Below are 15,250 nucleotides of genomic sequence, written 5' to 3' on the forward strand. Positions count from 1 at the left end.
TGCGTAAATCTCTCTACTAGTTTGCTATAATGTATTAGTCTGGGCTGCAGGCTGTTTAGCTCACAGAGTATTGTCTAGACTGGATACAATTGTATCTACTTCTCAGCTGAGAGCAGCACTAGCTATGTACAATGTATCAGTCTGGAGTCTGGGCTGTTTAGCTCACAGAGCATTGTCTACACTCAATACAATTGTATCCACTTCTCAGTACAGGTTTACTGCTGCTGAATGTTAATTACTGTTGTAATTCACTGACAGAAAACGAATGTTGACAGTTGCAGTGAATTGAAACAAAGTGTAATAGAAAGTTGTAGAACTTTTATTTACTTGTTCCATTGTTATATCAGTTTCTGGCAAAGCTGGATAACAACTAGTTTGAGCTTCCTTTGGGGTTGTCACACTAATTCCCTAGATCTTGAAATCAAATCTTAAATGGGTAGATCCAGAATCGACTTAACACTTAAACATAGGATGGGTGATAAATCTGATAGCTGGGAGTCAGGGACGTATTTATAGGGGATGCAGGGGATGTGGTTGCACCCGGGTCCAGGACCCTTAGGGGCCCCATAAGGCCTCTCTTCTCCATATAGGGAGCCCAGTACTTTAAATAAGGCATTATATTTGAGAGCCCTGTTACAATGTTTTGTATGGTAGGCCAGAAGCTTTAAGTTATGCCTCTGCCGGGAGACTCACTACTGAGACACTGACCAATCCTCAGACTTGGCTGGGACTAAAGGAGGCAGTTCTACAACTGTTGGTCTTCTGTGCTGATTATCCTCCTATTTGCTGGTTCTGGGTTCTGTTTTGTGCCAGACAAGAATGCCAATGCAATCTTCAGACTAACATTACCAATCCACTCTGGGGATTAAGTAGACTACGAATGCACAATATCTACCTGCTGTCTGATTGGCAGCACTGCTCATGTGACCAGCAAGGGCCAATCAGAGAACAGTGTGCATAAGGTACCTAGAAAATTTCAGCTGCCATCTTGGATGGCTGAAATTGGGATCCCAAACCAGCAGATCAGAGAGACTTCAGCAGAAAACAACAGTAACAGTTAGTATATTGCACCCTCCGATCCCAGAACAGAAAGTTGTAGTGAAACCGGAAGATTTCTTTAAATCATTTTTTGTCTTAAAGGGGTATTCATATCTAGGTTAATCACGGCCATGATGGACATACACTTATGTATGCATAGTATGGGTACAGCCGAGCATGCTGTGAATTCCCATTCACTTCTACGGCAGTTGTGAAAATGGAGCAGAACAGTCATTTCAGTTGTTTCTTTAATCCCTGCCACCATTAGTCACGAAGTTACGCTTGGAATAGGGTTGGTGCCCATTCTGGCTACAGGTGCTGGTTTCAGAGGTGGGACCTGCATCTAGCAAATCTTTTATAGCGCATCCCGTTCATATACCATAAATGTATAAGATAGGAATACCCCTTTAAAAGAGTTGTCTCACCTTTTTTCCACTGTTGGCCTATCCTCTGGATAAGTCATCAGTAGTTGATGGATGGCGAGAACCTCTCCGGACCTCGATCCATCGGCTGATCGTCCTGACAGCCGACCAGGCACGGTCATTAACGGTCTGCACAGGAAGTGCTGGCTTCTCCTTCACTCCCATTGAAATCAATGGGAGGGCTGCGCTGCTACTCCACTTCCTGCTTCTCTCCTAGTCAGGACTTTGCATCCAGTCGTGTCCAGGAGAGAAGCAGGAAGTGGAGTAGCAGTGCGGCGCTTGATTAACTCCCATTGATTTCAAAGGGAGTGAAGCCAATGCCCGCACTAGCTCCCCTGTCCGTTGTTGGCAACGTCCAGCCTGCTTCACTGGACGGTGGGCCAAACGATCAGCTGATGGTCAGGGGTCCTGAACAACAAACACCCGTCCATAAACTATCTTTGGATAGGTCATCAATTAAAAAAGGGGGCAGAAACCCCCTTTAAGGAGTTTCCATGATTTGAAGAACATTAACTGTTCCATTACATAAATGACGCCATAACTGTCCATGGGTTGTTTCTGATATTGCAGCTCGGCTACATTGAATTGAATGGGGATGAGCTGCAATGCCTCACGCAACTTACGGATAGGTGTAGTTTTAGAATACTTTACCAATGTTTTTTAAATACAGGATCCCCCCCTTTAAAAATGTAAAATATTTTTAAAAAAAAAGAATAAACCCCATAAGAACATATAAAGTATAAAAACCACATTAAAGAAAAATCAGAAGTGAATCCTATGTTCTCCCTAGAAGAAACCCAGACCCCCCTCCCCTCTTCCTTCCCCGTGCGGCTATTTTTCATTTGTAGTTTATCTCCGTAGCAGCCCGGTTCTTGATCATATAGGGAATAGCTGCAGAAGGTAATTCACAAAGTTTACTGTAGCTGTGAAACGCGCCTGTGCTTTCTCTCCACTTTTTTTTTTTTTAACTTTCCCTTTTTTCTTGCCAAGAGAAAAGTGCCCAATAAATACGTTGCGGTTTAGATTTACAACAGCCACGAATGTGAAGGTTCTTCCACTGGTGTTGCTGCTGCTGGGTTCTGATGGAAAAGTAGCAGCTGGGAAGGTGCCGTTTCAGGCTCTCGCTGTTGGACACACAAGAGGAAAAAAAAATCCTAAATGAAAAAAAAAACCTTTGCTTCCAGTGGCGAGGGGGGACAGCGTCACATGACTCCAGTCACCCTACCCTATGTCACAGTATGTAGAAGCCCTGATTCCTCTTATCCAATCATGCCTGGAATGCTGCTTGTCACTTAGGCTATTTCTGCTATCTGTCGCTATCGGTGCTGCAGTGCTAACAGTTTGGCAGATGGGACACTTTTTCTTGGAGTTTACGTTTTTGGTTTTTCACTGCTGGCAGAGCCTGCAACGTCTCCCTCTCTTACTTTTTCCTGCCCATTATTAAACCATGGCCCACCGGCTACGGTTTCATTTCGGATCCGGCAGAAGCAATACAGCTCCCGAGTCAGACGTCCTAGACCAGGAGAGAGAGGATGACTTTTTCATGGCATTCCATACCCTGCCGAGGAGGAACGGAACTCACGTCTTCACGAGACACTACGAAGATAGAGACTTCCAAGAAGAAGGGGCTCTGAAAAGAAGCACATCCATGTTTATTCCACAGCTGCTGCAGAACATTGACGTGCGCCCAACAAGAAGTTCTTCTATGCAGATCTCCCTCCAAAGGAAAGGGGCAACCGACGGCGCCGACGAGTGCGAGGCTGAGGAGGTGCTTTCCTGCGGATTTGAGGACTTCAATGAGCATTACATATCGGCTGTAAGAAAAAATTCCTCCACTGTAAGTACTCCACAGGATACTCCTAGTAATTCCCCTCCACATGTATACGAGTCTGGAAGGATACAAGTCAACGGAGCAATCTCCTTCCCACCAAGAATTTCCGGACGTCGGTTTGCGGAGCAGAATGGGAATATGAACTATGGTACCGATGGGGAGGAAGAGGTCAATGTACCTACATGCAGCAAAAACTTTGGTGGGGTCAGAATCAATAGCCAGCCTATCAGCCCTGACATTCGACAGGTAAGACTGGTGTCCCCAAACCACGAAACCCAAAATGGGTCAAACACCGAACCGAGACGTTGGTCACTACAGCATCTTCCGGACACTTCGGGGAGTCCAGGGAAGCGATGTTTTGTTTTCCAACTCCAGCAATCTCAGACTACCAACTGTCATCCGGGGGGAGAGTATAATTTTGGGTTTACGGGTACGAAAGGAGACCGACTGGTTCGGTATCCTCGTATTCGACTGGAAAGGAGTACCTCCTACCCAATGCAACCACGTCCGGAGACCATCAGCCCCGTGGAGAACGGGGTGAATATAGAAAGCAGGACTTGTAGTCAGGACTTTACTGAGAATGATTCCAGAGAACGACCCTTGCAGGGACAAGGGTGCTCGTTTAAAATTAGACAAGAGCAAAATGTTAGGCAACCGCATTTTAGGATACTGGTAACTCGAGGGAATGAAGAGCAGAATAGCGACCAAGGGCAAAATACTGCTGGAAATTCTGGATCGGCGTCCGGAAATGACACGGTAAGTGACAGGCGGCCTGCAGCTGGGGGTTTATTACACTCACAGTCCTTGTAAATATACTTTATTCTGTTTGTTAATATTTTACATTTTTGAATGTTTTTGCATTTTAGAAACGTAGATTTTTCTCAAGTTTGATTTCTAATTTTGTTCTAAATTGTGTCATTTATTCATGGCCGGTTCTAGCAAATGATGACCTGTCCTTGACCACCCAAAGTGATGGTCTCTGAGTGGATAGGATTTTTGGGGGGACCCAGTTTTGATGACTTAAAGGGTTCTGATGACCAAAAAAATTACAGATTCCTAGAATTATCAAGACAATTCTTCACATCCATATAGAAGTTTCTTGGCAAATTCTGTAATTTTTGGTGAGGTTGATGTCAAGAATTTGACATTATAAGGAATTTTGAAACTTTTAGAAATATATTTTTTAATGGAGACGGACAAGTCAAAATTAGAAGAAGAAGAAGAAAAAAAAATATATATATATATATATATATATTTTTTTCTTTTCTTCTGTGATTGTTAGCGTCCATAAATCCTGAAATCATTCTGACATTTATTAATGGAATCTGTTCCTGGGAAAGCTGGGTGGTGGCAACCCATTAAAATCCTCAATGACTGTCATCATCCAGCTTTCCCATGTGTCTACTTGTACTCATGCAGGCTTACTCCTGGGACCCAGGAAGAGTAATCAATATTGGTTGCCAAATTGTTTGTCACCCAGCTTTTCCAAAAGCAATCTAACTTAAAAATTTCTTCTAACGACCTTATGGAACATAACGACTCGAGCGTTACTCTTTGGTAGGAACACATTGCCCGAGTGGTGGCCTGTGGGGAGCTTCTGGTAGTCCTCATTGCATTTAACCCCCAATGCCCTCCAGACCCCTTTACTCCCTATTTGGGGCTGTATAAAACAAAGCGGAATCTTTCCATGTATCGTGTGTTTATTCTCAGCGTGTCTGGAAGTCTCAGAAGCTCCTTCAAAGGCCTCTTATATAGGCAAGAGATGGAGAGATGATAAAGAGAAGAATGTGGTAAGAACTTGGCTTTGCCTTTCTAGGTGCAGTGAGCGGAGTCGGATCCTACAGGGAGCCCTGCTGTCTGCACGCTGTGCAATAGATCTCATGTGCAGCTCCGTACAGTAAATCTCCAATTTCTTGCTTTGACTGGACATACAGTATAGCTTGAAGCTGTTACTAGTATGTGAGACATTTCCTCGGCTTGACAGAACGCTTGCAAGTTCTTGATTCGTCCTCTTCCATCGTATTATTCTGCCATTACTCAGCTGTGTCGGATTCTAGGAAAGCTGGGTGACAATTGATATATGTTGGCATGACAGCTGTCCTATCCAATAAAATCTGAGAAGCCAAGATAATGGAACGGGATTTCTTAAAGTTTTAGTAATATTGTGTTCTGTAACCAGGCCGGGATAAGGAGTAGGCGAATGCCTAGGGTGCCATCTTGCCGCAGGTCAGAGGGAGCACAATTTTGTCGGTGAAGAATTTTCTTCGCAACCCCTAATTTCTGTAAAATGACCATTCCATCAGTCCCTAGGAACATTGAGCAACTTTTGCATTGCTCTTCGCTCCCGACTGGCTTTAAGCACCAGCGCTGCACTGGATTCAGACGCTGTCCACATCTGTTTTAATTATGGAATGGGATCTGGGGACTGTTTTAATTGTGGGGTCGGACTAGAACTCTGTATTAATTATGGGGGCTGATCATGGGTCTGTTTTAAATATGGAGTTTGATCTTGGGGCCAGTGGAATCTGCAGTAGGGCCCCCAGCTACCATGTGCCATTTATAATACTAGTCTTTTCTCTTGCGGCAGCTGGGCCATTGGGCACTATCAGACCAAAGATGTCTCAGCAGCAAAGTGTGCATTCTCCAGGAGAAATCACCAGGACGGTCTGGGTTGAATGGAGAATAAAAGTACAATGAGCTGCCAATTTCAATATTATGCCTGTATATCTTTATTTTAATATTTATTTTAATCTCTCTCATTAAGTAAGTTTTTTTTTTATTGGTTCTAAGGGTTGGGGTGGAGGCACAATTTGCCTAGAGCACCGAATCACTTTGTTCCAGCCCTGTCTGTAACAGCGCTGCATATTGTAAAAAGCTGTGATCCGTGCTATGTTATTGTTTCTACAGTGTAGCCACATATAACTGTTTATATCAATAATACATTTCTCCTATTTTAGGTATGCAAGTAGTATTTACTGTCCCTGTATCAGCGCAGGTTGTTTACCTTCCCTATATAACAGGTTGGTCCTTATGTGCACACTAAGTCATGTGACTACTAAGCTCCACCCAAGGAAGGAAATCTTTAAAGGGAGCCTGTCAGCAATACTGCTGATGCAAATTATGATGACACTCAAAGGTATAGAAAGCCCTTATTTTAATTATTTCCCATGATGTATTCAGCAGGATGTAATCATACTAGTGTATATGATAATGTTATCAACACCACGGATAAAATAAACTTTTAAAGGGGTGGTGCAGTTGTAAACTATTGATAGGCTATCCACAGGATAGGTCATTAATAGTAGATTGGTTGGGGACTGTCACCCAGGATCATCTGGTCAGCGACTGGAGCATTCATGGACTGAGGAGACTTTTGCCGGAAACAGACAGCTCCATTCTTACTACAGTGACCAGGTTTGGTATAGCAGGCCAAGTTGACTTTCATTTCAATAAGAACTTGGCCTGAAGTGAGAATGAAGCTCTCTTCTTCCTGCAGAGAAATCTGTTCAGTGCATGAACATGCCAGTCTAGTGAAGCGGTGATCAGTGGGTGTCCTGGGTGACCTGACCCAGCCCATCTACTGTTGATCACCTATCTTGTGAATAGGCCATCAATAGTTTGCAACTGGACAACCCTTAATTTCCGCAGTGCAATGTCGGGCAGTGTGCTGGAGGTGGGAGTTCCCACTGAAGTAATCTCCCTTTCAGTCCATTGAGCTGTCCGCAATTGATAGCAGTCGTGTCCAATCAGGAAACCCCACAGATGTCAATCAGAGCTGTGGAGCGCAGTAGCAGCTCTGCAGAATACAAGCTGGTTGCATCAGTGTAGCTGATTCCAATAGCATGCACAGAGGTCTGAATACATCCTGCTTCCTACATAGCACCATCGGCAATTTTACATCTACATCTACTCAATTTTAAAATGCATCATGGGAAATGATTCAAGTAAGGGCGTTCTGCACTTTCAAGTGCCATTACGAAGATTACTACGTCATGACGGTGTCATTATGTGAGGATTGGAGTCTATTTCTGGTCTCTTGTATTGTTATGGGGATGATCACACATCTGAGACCCTGTGTGGGTAAAACAACGCCTCCTGTTGGTATTTGACACAATAACGGAAGAAACAATCCCAGTGCCACACATTCATTGGGTTCCCAAATATAAAACCCTAAAATTGGGATGATACTTGATGGTGTGGGAATACTTTACCCGGGATGTAGTCAGAAAATCGGTGTGGCCCTCTGCTACACTAGGGGCAGATCATCCAGAAAGTCATCCACCGTCTGCAGGAGATTCAGGTTACTGAAGGAGGTGATTGCGCCAAATTTCAACCCACATGTTCATTCTGAGTTGTGCTCTTAGTAGTAATTTGGATCACATCTGCCCTGATTCAGTGCTTTGCTCTTCACGAACACGGTCCCACCATGATGGTGTCAGCCTTGGACTGCACTGTATGTATCCTAGAAAGAGGGAGGCCACTTCAGTTACGCTTTCCTTACTTCAGTCATAGCGGGAGTCGCACAGGACTTAGAGAGACGCGAAAAGCAGATTTCTGCGTGCTCCATACCATCGTGTAGCGCATCCATTCCTTCCTATTCAAGTACGCTATTATTATTTCTATACAGTACACCAGTATGGAGATATAGTGCTGGATCCAGCTATTTGACTACACTCTGTCTATTGTTTGGGGTAAGTCATAGGAGAAAAGGGGGTGAATATTTTTGGGCTGTATAAAATAACATTTCGCAAGCAGGTCTCAGCTCCATAATAGTGCTTTGTGTGGTGTTCTTCTGGCGGTGCTATTTGGATTCTGTGTGGTAGTATTGTCTTGGTGCTGTGTAGCGGGGGTATTTGGGGTGCCGTGTAGCGGGGGTATTTGGGATGCCGTATGGCGGGGGTATTTGGGATGCCGTATGGCGGGGGTATTTGGGGTGCCGTATGGCGGGGGTATTTGGGGTGCCGTGTAGCGGGGGTATTTGGGATGCCGTATGGCGGGGGTATTTGGGATGCCGTGTAGCGGGGATATTTGGGATGCCGTGTAGCGGGGGTATTTGGGATGCCGTGTAGCGGGGGTATTTGGGATGCCGTATGGCGGGGGTATTTGGGATGCCGTGTGGCGGGGGTATTTGGGATGCCGTGTGGCGGGGGTATTTGGGGTGCCGTGTGGCGGGGGTATTTGGGGTGCCGTGTGGCGGGGGTATTTGGGGTGCCGTGTGGCGGGGGTATTTGGGGTGCCGTGTGGCGGGGGTATTTGGGGTGCCGTGTGGCGGGGGTATTTGGGATGCCGTGTGGCGGGGGTATTTGGGGTGCCGTGTGGCGGGGGTATTTGGGATGCCGTGTGGCGGGGGTATTTGGGATGCCGTGTGGCGGGGGTATTTGGGATGCCGTGTGGCGGGGGTATTTGGGATGCCGTGTGGCGGGGGTATTTGGGATGCCGTATGGCGGGGGTATTTGGGATGCCGTATGGCGGGGGTATTTGGGATGCCGTATGGCGGGGGTATTTGGGATGCCGTATGGAGGGGGCATTTGGGATGCTGCAAGGCTGTATAGTGGGGGTATTTGGGATGCCGTATGGCGGTGGCATTTGGGATGCCGCAAGGCTGTATGGCGGTGGCATTGGGAATCTTTTGTAGCAGTGATATTGGGATGCTGTATGTTATTTATTCATGGTATATCTATAGTCCAGCTTCCACAAATGTCAGTTTATGATTCTGCAGAGACGGCAGGGCTTCATAGTCAAGTGTGTGTATCGTATTAATTCAGTAGAAACTCTAAGCAGATTCAATGGCCCTTGTGCCTCATGCATCAGTCGGGCAGCATTCTTTATGAATTGACAGTTTCCCTTCTTGTGGCTATCTTCTTGAAGGGATTTTGGACCATGTCTTATAGCACAAGCTAGACCTGCAGACCAGCTGTGAGGATCGCTGTATGTAGTGATGGTGTGTGTTCTCGGTCTCCGTGAAATGTGGAAGTCCAGCAGCTGTTAACCCTGTAATTTCTGCAACCCTTACCGCGTCATTGGTCATTAATGACAAAGTGCCATGGTGTGTGGTTCAGCTCTGCTTATCCTTGGCAGAAATGCTGTAGGGCCCTGTGGCAAAAGTCAAAATAGGGCCTCCATTCACAGTAAACAGGAGTCCCTCAAGCATTGAGCGACTCCTGTTTACATGGTCCGATAGTTGCTTGCTTTGTAGTTAAAAACCAAGCGACTACGACGGGTGAGCGTTTTCTTGCCTTGTGCCCTGTCGGCTGCCATGAGTACATGGGACTATTATCGCCAGAACTCGGACGATCATCACCCCATGTAAAGGTACCGCTTCTCTCTAAAGAAAGTGATTTACAGACATTTTAAAAGAAACTGATAAGGGAAGAGTGAATATTTAATCTGGTGATCCGCTTTACTTTTCTTCTCTATTTGGCCCAGACTACCCTGCCGATTTCTCACTGCAGGACATGGCTATATTGGGTGCAGAATTAGCAGTCACACTTGGGCCCTGAAGCCTGATGGGGCTGGAAGGCCCCTCTGTCAGATACCCATAATTATTAGATGCCCCAGGCCAGATCAGACCCTATAGGTAAGAGACCCTGTAATGACTATAGCCCCATACGTCTTTCAGACTTCAGACCAGACCATAAAAAAATGTACGTGACTCTCCTCACCCTCTCATACCTTTGCCTACCCCTTGTCCCAACCCTGGATGCAGTACCAGTCACAGCCACCTGCCCATATGGACATCCCACTGATTCTATGTATCCAGTGGGGTTCCCATAGGTCAAACCCCTGATGAAGCATTGATGATTTATCATGAAGAACACCCTAATCCTAATGCAGTGGGTTAACTTGCAGTAAGAACACATTGCGATGAGGTACCATGTGACAGCTTGCTCTATTACATCTTTACGTGGACTTTCATTAGTTTCCTGTCTTCTGCTGAACCCCTATATGTACACAGTGTATTTTTGCTTGCCTTTTTCGATGAGAGCCCTAAATGAACTTGTTGTATTATTCTACTTCCACGAATCTTCAGACCAACTGTGTTAGTTTCCAGCAAACATCTTGATTAAAAAAAGCGCAGTCCGCAGTCGAACAAAACGACTTGTGCTTGGCAAGCTGTGATTACCGATACAGTTAAACTGATAAGAAAAGGCGTCTTAAACCACCAGATAAATAAAAATAAAGATTCAAGCTGATACGTTCGGGGAAAGTGTAGGCAGCAAAATTGCTTTTCTACCACGTTTGTTCTTTGCATGACACATCTAATGCTGAATGCGTTTTGTGCGCTTTTCTGAACTGCATTACGTCATGTAGTAACCGCTACTTTTCTAGCAAGCTAAATAAGTGCTTGTCGTGATGTTGTAAAGTTTCTACCACTCTGTCCAATGGCGCTCCAAAATCTGGGCACGTGCCAATGATGTACTTGTCAAGGTAAAGACAACGCCTATCAAAATGCTGCCTCGGGGGTTGTCGGCTCGGGTCCTAGTCCTAGCACCCCTTGTAAACCACTGGTTTTGGTAGGGAAAGCCACAGCATGCAAGACATTCTTCCCTGCAACGGTCACTGCAAGAAAATGTAGTATTACATTGATGCCACTGATGAATTTCCACTCATATAATACAAGAACAGCTTTCCCTGAGATCAGTAGGGCTTCACGTCTTCAGGGTGAGGGGGGGAAACGACACAGGTAATCGGAACCAAACTGAGCTAGAGAGGCTGTAATAGTAAAGTCAGTTCTTTCCTAACCCTGTGGTTAAGCCGCTGGGCCTCAAGGTGAGAGCTTACTTTGGCTGAGGTAGCATAAATGACAAGGTTAAGTCTTTGGGGCCAATTATGCGACACCTTGTGGCAAGAAAGGTGCAGAAAGCTTCAACCCCTCTGGTGGACTGCAAGTTTCTGACTGTAAGGATGTTCACAACACTGATTGGCTCGTCTCTCTCTCAGGGTTTATTCACACTAGAAGCCCTCATGAAGATAAACCAGCTCAGCTCCTCCTGCCCTGTCCTTTCTTTCAGAGGCTGTGTAGCATAACCACACCCACTTAATACTACACAGCTATCATCCTCTCTGAATAGCTGCTGGTGCCTTTGCCCCTCACTACTGCTAAGAGCAGAAAATTCACCCAGGGTAAATTATGGCACTCTTTAATAGTAGCTGTCTCTGCTCTCTAACCTCCCGATTGCCTCCATCATCCCATTGAACATGGGGTGCATCAAAAGAGGTCTAGGGGCACATGACGAGAATATTGTCCTTCCTGTTTACAAGGCACTGATCAGACCACACATGGAATATTGTGTACATTTTTGGGCATCGGTACTTAAGAAGGACATATCAGAGCTTGACCAGGTACAGAGACGGGCAACAAAAGTAATAAATGGAATGGGTGGACTACAATACCCAGATAGGTTACCAAAATTAGGACTATTTAGTTTAGAAAAAAGACGGCCGAGGGGCGACCTACCTAATGGGGTTTTCTTTTGCCTTCCTCTGGATAATCAGCTGAATTGGGTGGACATAAGTCTTTAGTCAGCCTTACATTCTGTAACTATGTAGTTATACAGCATCTCTTTCATTGCTCCCCAGGAAACCCTTCACCAGCGTGCCAGTCCCCTAGTAATGGAGAGTGATGCAATCATTGGCACCACTCCTTGCATGGAATACAGGGTGTCGTATAAAGGTGACCCTGGGCCCCATATCTACAGGGCCCCTATACAGCTGCACTGTTTTATTCTCAAACACCTATGAGATTGCGATATTAGATTGTGCCCCCCCTGTGTGTGCAGAATTGAAGAACATGATGGTGCAATAAGAAGGGTATTGACTAACATATCCGAGAACCTTCCATGGCTGCTTTTAGTAAAAGCCAAAACTGGTTGTTATGAAGCACCACCCATAAAGCTGCGTTGCCCTTTGCTGATATTTGCCTGCTATAGTGCAATACAAACATTATGCTACTCTGAGCTACCTCAGCAGCACAGCGGGTATGGGCTGTGACGTTCTTGGGCATGCTCTGCCAGCAGCTGCCTCAGTAAAACATTCATAGGGGCGTCTGTAGTCCTACAGCCTCCAAGTATTTATGACCTTTCAGATACCTTCTGCTTTAGTCAGATACAAGCGGGCAGGAAAAATAATAATGCCAATGCTTCATGCAGGCTAGAGCCGGGAAAAATGTGATGTGATGAAATCGTGCCGCTTCCGGGGAGGTTTTTGCATTTGTTTTTAAAAACCATCTCAAGGGTTGGGTAAAAGTCCCGGAATACCCCTTTTTAAAGGAATTGTCGTAAAGGACATTTGTTATAGTCGTGCAATTACTGTGGGGTCTGGGTGGCGCACAAGCCCCTTTAATGTGCCAGTTCTAGTGTTTAAGAGGTTGCTCGTAAATTAGAGAGTAACCGCACTGCTTATACTATAATTACTATTCCAGATATTGCTTGGCAAATATATTGATATTTTGTCACACTGGAACACTGACATGTAAATTTGGAAGAGTAATGGCTTGCTAACTGTTGGGATGCCATGGCACCTATGGCAATAGAACAGTGATGTACTGACACACACAATGACATCACAGTGATGCAGTGCCATAACCCCCTACCTAGTGATCAGTTACATTACCATTTTGCTTTCGAAAAGCAGGATCCATCCATGCTATGATGAAACTAAACTGCATTGGATGGACTCCATTAACTATGGTGGGGTCCGTCCAGGTTTTTCCCTCCCCCTAACTTTTTAGGATTGATCTGAATGATCCCGAACGAAGCCTCTGGTGCAGATGTGACTGAACCCTAACACTCTGGATACCATCACAGTGGCACATGAGATACCAACACAATGGCAGATTAATAGGTTGTGCTCTAGCATAGTGGACATGATAGTGGCATGCTGACCATAACAGATCATCATAATTGCCTACTAACACGGTGGGCACAATTACAGTGACACATAAGATACCAACACAATGGCAAGTTGACAGGTGGTTTCCCAATACAGTGCTATACTGGTACACAGGATGCCATAACAATGGCTAGGAATCCTATGAAAGTGTCAGAGTAATTGCCTGCTCACACTGTAGAGCCCGTCATCATGATGGCACATAACACATGAGATGCCAACACAAAGCCAGTTGACAAGTGGTGCTCCACCACAGTGCCCAAAATAATGGCATAACAGTGCATTATAATTATCTACTAACATAGTGGACACCATTATTATGGCACGTGAGATGCCAACACAGACAGGTGGTGCCTCATCACTCTGCACAGTAGTAGTATACCAACACATGGGATGGCATCACAATTGCCTACTAATACTAGGGACCTTCTCAGTGCCACAATAACATACTACTAACTCTATAAATACCATCACAGTGGCACATGACATGAGATGCCATCACAAGGATGCCCTGACAGGGTAGTTGGCACATAATGGTGGCATACTGATACATAAGTCATCATAATTGCCTACTATCATGGTGGACACCATCACTATGGCACATGAGATGCCAACACAGGCAGGTGCCCCATCACAGCACACAATATAGAGGTATAGTGGCACATAGTATTCAATTGTAATGGTATCCTAACACTACAGACATTATCACAATGCCATAATTGCCTACCAACTCTATAGACATTATCACATTGGCACTTGATAAGATTCCATCATAATGGCACCAATGTGCTCCATCACTATGCACAGAATACTGTAACACGTAACAGAGCATCATAATTGCCTACTAACATGGTGGACACCATCACAATGCATTTAGTTAGCAGGTCATAGTAATTTCCGATTATTATGATGGCACATTTCCATGTTGACCACCATCATATGTACCAATCTGATTTGGGTATCTCATAACTGTGGCACAGTGCCAGTTGGGATCCAGTTGTGGCCTGTTGGGCAGTAAATCGTAGCTATAGTTCATCACCTTATCAAATAGGTGGAGAAGAATCTAAAGAGCTGACTGCCCAATAACGTATTTCACGTATCGCATGGGACAGGGGTCTCGCGGATTCCAGCCGGTGTCATTGATAACCAAGGAAGGCAGCAGCTGCTGAAACCAGAGAGTCCAATCAATATGACATTTCATACATTCCTGCCTTTCACTTGCATGCTTTTAGTCGCCACCTCTCTCCGCTGCCTTTCTGTAACCTTCCAGACACTGATGTACAAGCTTGATGTATCAGGCGTACCTTGCAGAATGGGATGGGACTTGATATTCCAAAACTTCCAGAAGTTTCTGTTATCTGTAGTCCTTAAAGGGGTTAAATCACAATTGCAAGCTATTGCGTATCCTCAGGGGATCCATATTCTCCTCTGCCAGACCTCCATTCACAATTACATCACTATGGAGGGAGAAGCAACCCAGTAGTGATAGAATAGCAGGGCAGGGAAGTCCAATTCTAAAGATCAGCGGAGATCTCATCAGTAGGACCCCCACCGTTCAGCAAGTTATCCCCTATCCTATGGATAGGGAATTACTTGCAATTATGGTATAACACCTTTAAATATGAAACTGATGGTCTATCCTCAGGATACCTGTAGGTCATTAATAGCAGATTGGCATGCATTTAACTGATTGCTAACCTGCTATACTTGTGCACTGAGCTGATTTCTGCAGGAAGCGGACAGCTCTATTCTTACTGTAGTGGCCAGGCTTGGTATTGCAGGCTAAGCTTCCATTCATTTCAATAGCAACTTGGCCTGCAATACCAAGCCTGGCCACTGCAGTGGAAACAGAGCTGTCTGCTTCCTGCAGAAATCAGTTCAGTGCATAAGCTTGGTAGGTTAGCAGCTGATTGACAGATGTTTCTGGCAATGGACCCCTGCTTGATGTAGTATTGATGACCTATCCTGGGGATAGGTGATCAATAGTTTACAACTGGACAACCCCTTTAAGAGTTTATAACTTCCTATACAAGTGCAGATCAAACACACTGTCATAGATGGATAGTCATTG

At 45.1% G+C, this 15,250-nt stretch overlaps 1 protein-coding gene across 13 annotated transcripts in view; it reads left to right on the forward strand.

Moving 5' to 3' along the window:
- Positions 1-15,250, forward strand: part of NEDD4L (NEDD4 like E3 ubiquitin protein ligase) — a 353,635-nt gene that overhangs the window by 213,187 nt on the left and 125,198 nt on the right. For 2 of the 13 annotated variants that reach the window (XM_066602534.1, XM_066602535.1), the window contains exon 1: positions 2,555-4,047. The exons of 7 other annotated variants lie outside the window; for them this stretch is intronic. In XM_066602534.1, the coding sequence (XP_066458631.1) occupies positions 2,908-4,047 (1,140 nt within the window). In that variant the 5' untranslated portion in view covers positions 2,555-2,907. Of the gene's footprint in view, positions 1-2,554; positions 4,048-15,250 lie in introns of those variants that run through there. 4 more of the 13 variants (XM_066602529.1, XM_066602532.1, XM_066602530.1 and 1 more) reach the window with 4 other exon arrangements.

This window comes from Eleutherodactylus coqui, chromosome 5, assembly GCF_035609145.1.
Source record: "Eleutherodactylus coqui strain aEleCoq1 chromosome 5, aEleCoq1.hap1, whole genome shotgun sequence".
In the NCBI taxonomy this organism is placed as follows: Eukaryota; Metazoa; Chordata; class Amphibia; order Anura; family Eleutherodactylidae; genus Eleutherodactylus; species Eleutherodactylus coqui.